We start from the raw sequence: 8174 nt of genomic DNA, 5'->3' as shown, positions 1-8174 counted from the left end.
CACAGAGTTTGTAAGGCATGCACACAAGACCACACATGGTGCCCAGTTACAAGAGGTCTTCAGATCTGCTCCGGACTTCTGTTTACCATCACTCATGTCCTAAACGCCTGAGAGGCCTGTGCAAAGAGGCGGAACTAAGCTTCAAAAACGACTGCTTCTATTTGAAGTGTCACAAGAAGATAACCACGCGATAAAGACAACGAAAACACTCTGAAATGTATGAAATAACCTTTAATGATAAAAATAAGTAAACATATTCTTGAAAGCAATCAATTTGTAAACGGATTTAATTGTAAACGGCATATAATTGTTAAACACTATTATTACATGAAAATGTACATTCATTTAATGCAAATAAAGCAACAATGTTTAAATAGGAGCAATGCTGCTTGAACGGTACATCTCACTGCTCTATCTAACCTTATAGGCAGGAATGTTGGCGTTGGTGTTTTCTTAAGTTACTAACTTTGATGTGAAATGCATCTGTAGGTTGTAGAGTTGCTACAAGCCTTCTATGTTAATTCAGGGGTATCCATTGTAGGTCCTGGAGGGACGGATGGATACCAGATTGTACACATAAGATAACTTTACATAAAAATATAAATCGTTTACATATAGTTATCCTGGGGAAAAGGCATGGATTCACCGCTCCTGGACTTACCTGGAACACATCTGTGTTAAACTAATACATAATATATTCCTCCTACATCATAGTATCCATAAAAAAAAACAATTACAAAGAAGACGCACTACATTAAATGTGAATGTCCGTTTTTTTGTAAAGGACACTAAATACCAGCATTAAGCTCACTTCTAAGTGCTCTCAATGTTGTCAGACAATAAAGTAGAGGCACATGGAAATGGCAGAACTGGCACAAGTGAGGAAGACAAAATAAGTAGCTATGTCTCCTGATTCCACACTCAACACCTTTGGTAGTAATCCACATTACCTCCTAAATCGGCAACAAATATTTTTTTTTAAGAAACTATATATATTGTTTTTATTGCTGGATATTTTTACTGTCTTTCTATAGAGCAATACAAACCTGATTGAATTAGACTAATTACAGTAGCATTTTATGAGGGGGTTTATTGGTGGCAGTGAACTAACAGATATCCATAAAAATGCAATTGTGGTACTGTGTAAGTCTATAAGTCTAGCGGCCCCAATGGTATCATATAAAAGATGACAACCGAGGAACAAGCATTGACGACAGTTGGGAGCTAACAGTGGCTACTCTTTGCTCTCCTTAGGAACATCCTTACTTCAACCTTGGGAACATTTAGCTCGGACAGAGCTGCGCAACAACAGGACCAGTGAGCAAATAGGACTCTCTGAGTACCATGTATCATTGGATGTATGACGTTACAACGCAGGCTATTACAACGCCTGCCTTTACAACGCGGTTTTTACATCGCAATCCATTACAACGCATAGTGCTTTTGGGTGTTGGATAGTGAATAGTTTAATTTACTATTCCAACTCCAGTCCCCGTGGACACTAGGGAAGGTGTTGGATAGTAAATTAAACTTATTCCCTATCCTAGAGCGCCCCCCCAGCGCAATGCGTTGTAATAATTTGCGTAGTAATGACCGCGTTGTAATGCTAGTGCGTTGTAAAAGTTTTGTTGTAAAGGTTGTTTATCGTTTCATTTCTCTCACTACCCATGTTATTCTTGGTGATTCCAGAGAAACTCATCAGCAAACTGAGGAGTGCAGAGAAAATTAAGGTGAATTAAGTGACTTTAACCCCCAATCGTTGTCTCTTGACTTACTCCTCAACATCATCATATTTGCTGCTTTTGTGCGAGGGGCGTGGGCTCCTTCCCATCTTCTGCCACATCACCTGGATGTGACAATTAGAGATAAGGGAAGTCAAAGGTCCCACCAAACACTAAAATGTTCTTCATTTGATCTGTTATAATCCAAAGGAATGCCTAAAAGTGAGCAGAGGGATCCACACCCCTCTCGGCAATCCAAGCAAAGACAGAATAGTAATTGACAACCAACTTACTTTAACCAGCCAAATGAACACAGTTTCTTTCTCCTGCTTCCACACAATCAAGATGCTCAAGAACATCTTTAAATGGCTCCCCATCAACACTCGCAAGCCCTCAGTACCAGCAAGCTGGACTACAGGAATGCACTGAATGCTGAAATTAATGGTCAGCTGACCAGAGGACTCCGAACTACACAAAACTCATAGACCAGGCTCACCCTCCCAGCCCGCACTCACATTGTCCTGCACCTCAAAAAGTTCCATTGAATCCAAATCCACAAATGAGCATTCTTCAAAATCCTCACTCACACATACAAAGCCTTTCCCAACATGGGCCCCAAGTACCTCAGGAAATGCATAACTTCGACAAACATACCAGACACCTCAACTCAGCTTGACACACTCCCCACATATGCCGAACCTGATCCAGTGGTTATGCCTTCTCCTACCTCACCCCTAAAGCCTGGAACGACCTGCCTCTGCACAAAAGAACCTCCTCCTCAGTTCTTGAATTTCACAAAAAAGCTGAATACCTGGCTCCTTACCTCACCCGGACCCTAGCTCGGCCCATACAGCCCCTACTTCAGTGCCAGGATACCCTCTCGGGTGAGTAATGCACTATAAAAATACATACAATATAACATAAAACAAGGACTAATACACCTTTGAGAAGTGTAGTGAATGTATAGGACCAACAGACAATTTATGATTAATGGCAACTGTGGCACTGGTGAATCTAGGACGATAGGACCTCATGAAGTCATGGAAGTGCTTTGGAGCTATTTTGTTCTTCTAATTTTTTTATAGTGTCACACTAGATTTCCAGAAGTGCTCTAGTGGGTCCTCCATATTTCTTAATCCTGATATGAGCATCCTGCTCGCACCTAAAAGACAGGTGAGAGACATGTGTTCACTATCTGCACAATTGATGTTCGAATCTAGGACCACCCTGGTACCCTTCCAGCAACCCCATGTTCTTGCTTGTGAATATTGGTGCATCCATACAGCCACATTAACTTGCTCATATATCCCAATGATACTGAGCAATGTCTGTTTCAGGGTGTGCTACCAGAATATTGCTGTCAGAATATTTTCTTATATAAATATTGGATCCTAGGTGTTGTTAATAAAAATATACCATTTACACCATTGGGACAAAAACATTTTTTTAAGACATTTTGGACACAACAGTTATGTCAGATGATATATCTGTGTAGGATAGCTTCTCTGTTTGTCAATGATCCTGAGTAGATGTCCACATAATCGAACAGTTCTTCTTACAGAGTTTTCTTCAATTTGCTTTGACACCAGTGTGGGCGCATTTTAAAAGAGGTGAATACTGGAGGCAAGAGATTACAGAAACCAATTTGTAGTGAAAAACAGTTTTCATGCTAGGAGTTCATGGCCTTATCCTAAAATGGGCACAGGCACAGGTTAAACTCTGTTTACAGGGTGTTAATACCAAACAGAAGAATATCTATTGCATTGCTCATGAAGGGGGGTAAGCAGTGTGTCCTCCTGCTGTTTCAACATCCCCTGGTGTCTGACGAGAGCACTGTAGGACATACAGCAGCATATTGGCAGGCTCTGGGATCTCCAAAGAGTGAGAATTTCATTAACAAATTGGAAAGCGGCTTACACACAATTAACATAGATTGCAGTCTCCAACATTACAAGAAAGAGAAGCATTGAGAAAATATTAACAACTGTTAATCAGAAACATTGTCTTAGGACTTCATTTAGAGTTTAGCATAATAGATTCTCTGTCAAAACAGGATGCTTGACCTCTGGTGGAAAGATGCCACCAACAAGTATGCTCCGTTGTAAAGATATTGGAGATATTCAGGCTAGGAGAGAGAAGTCCCCTGAAGACGTATTAGGTGTCTTAGGAGACAGGCACTAGAGGCTGTCATGCAAAACAAATATTAGAAGAAAGGGGACTAGAAATTGGTGCAGAACAGAACCCAATCACCCTCATGGATACTGACTAATGTAGGAAAAGCACACAAGGAGCCAGTTCAACATTGTTTTGCTAAGTTGTAACTTTGGAGTAACCCTGGCTCAATACTGAATGACAAGAGTAAGCCAGGAGTAAGTTGAGAGTATTCCTGACTTACTCCTTGAAGTCAGTAGTAAACGAGGAGTACAACAAGAGCACGTCACACCTTCTTATAGCAGTAGTTATATTTTGGGCCCTATGTTTATGATGCTGGGATACAGATCAAGAAAGAAGGGGACACACGAAGGAGAAAACATGTGACAGAAAGGTTTAAGAGCTCAAGGGAAGCAATATGAAGAAACAACATAGCAATGGGAAATGTGAGTTAAGAGTGCACTTAGATAAGAATATGAATGGCAATAATGTAGACAAAGAAAGAGGAAGGCCGGGCTGATAGCACAGGGCAACAATATGCATAAGGGGTAACATAGGAAAATTAAGTAGGATGTAGGCTGAAGGAATAAAATGAATGAGAAGTACAAGAAAGGAAGGAGAAACAAGTGAATAGTTGGGAACAAATGAAACACCAAACAGGCAAAAAGAACATACGGGAAGAATAGAGGATAAAGAAATTCAAAGAGGTTGAATAGAAGGATTAAGTGGGAATGATATGTAGGTGAATGAGAGGAATGAGAAAAAGGTGGAGGAAGCAAAAGGTGAGCGGAAAGGTGCACACAAGTGGGGAAACTAGCACAAAATAAATGTTAGGACAACATAAGAAGAGAAACGTAAGCAGAGCAGTAAGGCAAGTAAAAGAGCTCAAATCAAGAGATAAAATAAGGGAAATAGAAGAAGTATAACCAAGTAGGTACAAGCATGAAAAGAGGAGCGAAGATGCAAAAAACAGAAGACAAATGTATAACAGGTATGTGCAAGAGAAGAAAGGAACGCAGAAAAAGACCAGATATTGCATCTCAAATTGAAATAAGCAACAAAACACATGACAAGAAGATTTCAAAGCATAAGTAGCTGAACCATACAAAAATCGGAATTCAAATTACAGAAACATTTTGTTAGTCCAAGTGGGGCCTATGAGGATGACAACCACTGCCTGCAAAATAAAATACACATCCCAAGGATCTTTTTCTGTTTTTTGGGACTGGCAACTGTTATTACCAAGCAGGATCACTTCCATTTTGTCCTCACTAGGATTTAATTAGCAGTAAGGCCATCCAACTGCCTACTGGTTGGAGACAAGGGGCCAAAGAAAGGTGGCTGGAACTGGGGTCAGTTGAAATTGAAATGACCAACTGAGTGTCATCGGCATATCGGACTAATGACAAACCAAATGAATGGACAATCTCAGCGTGAGGGACCATATAAAGGTTAAACAAAGTGGGGCTCAGGGAGGAGCCCTGAGGAACCCCACAGCTCAGAGGATGAGTGTCTGAATAGCAAGACTGATTCAAGACCTGGAAAGAAGAATTTTCCCAAAAAGAGGCGAGACGTTTTAGTGCTCTTCCCTCTACACCAGTGCTTGAGACTCTCTGAATGAGAGTATGGTGATCCATGGCATTGAAGGCTGTACTAAGGTCCTAAAGAATAATTGCCACCAATAACCCTTGATCAAGGAGACGCCTGAGCTCTTTTACCACAGACAGCCACGCAGTCAACGTACTATGTTTAGGTCAGAAACCAATTTGGGTGGGATGGGTAAATTCCTTTGATTCGAGGAAAGCTGACAAAATTCCATTGACATGCTTTTCTGAAATCTTGGATACACCAGGAAGCAAGGAGTTTAGCCTGAAGGTGCTCTTTTCTATTCTTTGTTCTTTTTGGAAGATTTCACAGAGTTGCACTCAGGCAATTTCTTCCAAAGGTTGTAGTGCAGGCTTGAGTGATGATGCTAGCTACCTATTGTTGGTCTGAGCACCGCTCAGTTAAACATGATTGGTCTAAGCATCGCTGCTAGGCCCCTTGAGTGTGAAAGCTACTGATATTCTCCGAACCACATCAACATCAGAGATTGACTTTGATGGGATTATGAGTCAAGATCCCACTTCACAGTGAAATATTTAACATTTAGATACCCTTGGTGGGACAATTATTTGTATTCATTCTGCTCAATAATTTGCAAGGAAGCAGTGTAAAGCTGAAGGACAACATGGGGCACTTGACTCTGCATGTGAACACAGCTATTATGAATCTTCTGCAATGGTTAGGTGTCAGAAATCACATACAGAAATATTGTCTGACATAAATACAGTGTCTTAAATGTAGTCCCCTTGGGTGTGGATTTACAATTATTAGCTCCCTAAGGGTGATGTTTTGTAAACGTCATTCAGAGCAGTTATTTATGTCAGAATATACTCTGACAACACTGTTTACCCCTCCTCTGTCATATAGGTAAGGGGCAATGTATAATAATGCCTCTTTGTATATATGAAGCAGAATATGAATTAAGAGGTTCATCTGGAATTCTTTACATTCTTAAACTGTTGTGACTGTAACTGTTAGCACATATTTCCTGCTGGTTGTTGGGGTACAAGACTCCTATGGCCCTTTTGTGATCACTATTGTATATGTTCAAGACAGTTCAATCTCCATCACAGCTTTATCAGTTGATCAAGTACAGCATCCAGTATTGAGTCAAAAAAAGGAGAGGCCAATTGTCCTCCTGGCAACAAGTAGGTTATTGGCACTGATGAATAGTCCTCTAAAAACAATCAGTGGTCATTCAATGGAACACTTGTTGTACTCTGAAAACATACTTTTCATATGGAGTCTTTAGAAATCCACAACTACATCCTCTAGTTCATTGTGAATCTCGGAAGCATTTTCTCCTTCTTGGAATGATCTCATAAACTGATGTACTGTGCTCATCTGTTTAGCTCTCTTATGCTTCTTCATTGAACTGGTCTATTGGCCAGTACTTTCCATCGTCCATGCCTGGAATAAGGCTTCTTGGAGGTCACAGCATCATCTGTAAAGGTATAGTGGGTGAACTGCAATCCTCTAAGTGGTTTATCACTTCTCTGAAAACATCTTCATGATCATCATCAACCTCTGCCTCATCAAGATTAAAGAGACGTCCAATTATCTTTGGTCGTGTGCGTTCCAGGAAGATCAGCATGAGTCCAATCAAGAAACAAAGAGTACCTGGAACAGAACCAGAAAATTATTGTGATGAATGGAAATTTGACCTGCACATCTACAAAGAGAGACTCTGGAGTAGAACAACTAGGACATGACACGTGACTCTGAGTTTATGTATTGTTCATTAACAAGTCTCAAGAATATAAAAAAATGCCAATTATTTTTCTGCTTTCCACAATCCTCGCAATGAAAGGCTTACTTAAACCGCTACTATTCTAAGCAGCAATAAGGAGGGTGTAGAGGTAGCAAGATCACAATATTAAATGTGTAGATGTCATCATGAAGGCTTTCTGCATACTCTTCAGCAGTGAACCTGTTTAGCTTCATGCTGCACAATCGGAAATATGGATATGAATGCAGGTGGAGTTTGAGGTTAGTGTGTCTGAGGACATTTGTTGCGTGCTTGTGCTCTTAACAGGTTTTATGTTCTGTTACTAACTAAACACTTCAACGGAAACAGAGATTAAGGTTGCAATTTTCTTGCCTTCATGACAAACATCTGCGCTGGTCTGCTTCCAAGGATACAAACAAACAAAGAAATGAAAAATCAGCATATAAAGGCCACACTTATAGTCCTCCATATATTTACCCATAATAATGATGATGATAATAATAATAACGATATTATTAATAATAATAACAATAATCTCCTCACTTCAGCTTGGTTTATAATTGTTTAGGCTATTAGGGTGCTGGAAGGGTGTTTTCCTTGCTTGCTCCAATTTCTCCTAAGTTTATGTGTGTAACTTTCTGATCCACCCAATTCTCTACCTGTTATGTTTTTGTTCCTTTTCTGCAGCAATCTCTAGGTCTGAGGTACTCTGAACATGCATACAAAAGTCATATTTGTCCACTACTGCAGATCACACCAAAGTGCAATCTATTTTGTAAGCTGCTGCCATAGTGGCACAGGTTGGCATGCAATATATTCAATTTACAGTCAAGAATCTTATCTAGCTTATTGTAGTAGTAAATATAAAGCATGGAGAAACCCTGGGCAGACACAGTTGTAGGCAGTTGCTAAAAATAGTTTGTGCCAATAGAGAACATACCAGTGAGTCATAGAGGCAACACGCCCTT

General features: G+C 40.1%; 1 protein-coding gene across 1 annotated transcript in view; it reads right to left on the bottom strand.

Moving 5' to 3' along the window:
• Positions 1 to 216: 216 nt before the first annotated feature.
• Positions 217 to 8174, bottom strand: part of LOC144826532 (dual oxidase maturation factor 1-like) — a 450078-nt gene continuing 442120 nt past the window's right edge. Inside the window, exon 7 of the mRNA XM_078684962.1 lies at positions 217 to 7097. Within this exon, the coding sequence (XP_078541088.1) occupies positions 6910 to 7097 (188 nt within the window). The 3' untranslated portion in view covers positions 217 to 6909. The remainder of the gene's footprint in view (positions 7098 to 8174) is intronic.

This window comes from Lissotriton helveticus, chromosome 3_2 (assembly GCF_964261635.1).
Source record: "Lissotriton helveticus chromosome 3_2, aLisHel1.1, whole genome shotgun sequence".
Classification (NCBI taxonomy): Eukaryota; Metazoa; Chordata; class Amphibia; order Caudata; family Salamandridae; genus Lissotriton; species Lissotriton helveticus.
The sequence above is the reverse complement of the archived record's forward strand: the minus strand, read 5'-3'. Positions and strand labels throughout refer to the sequence as shown.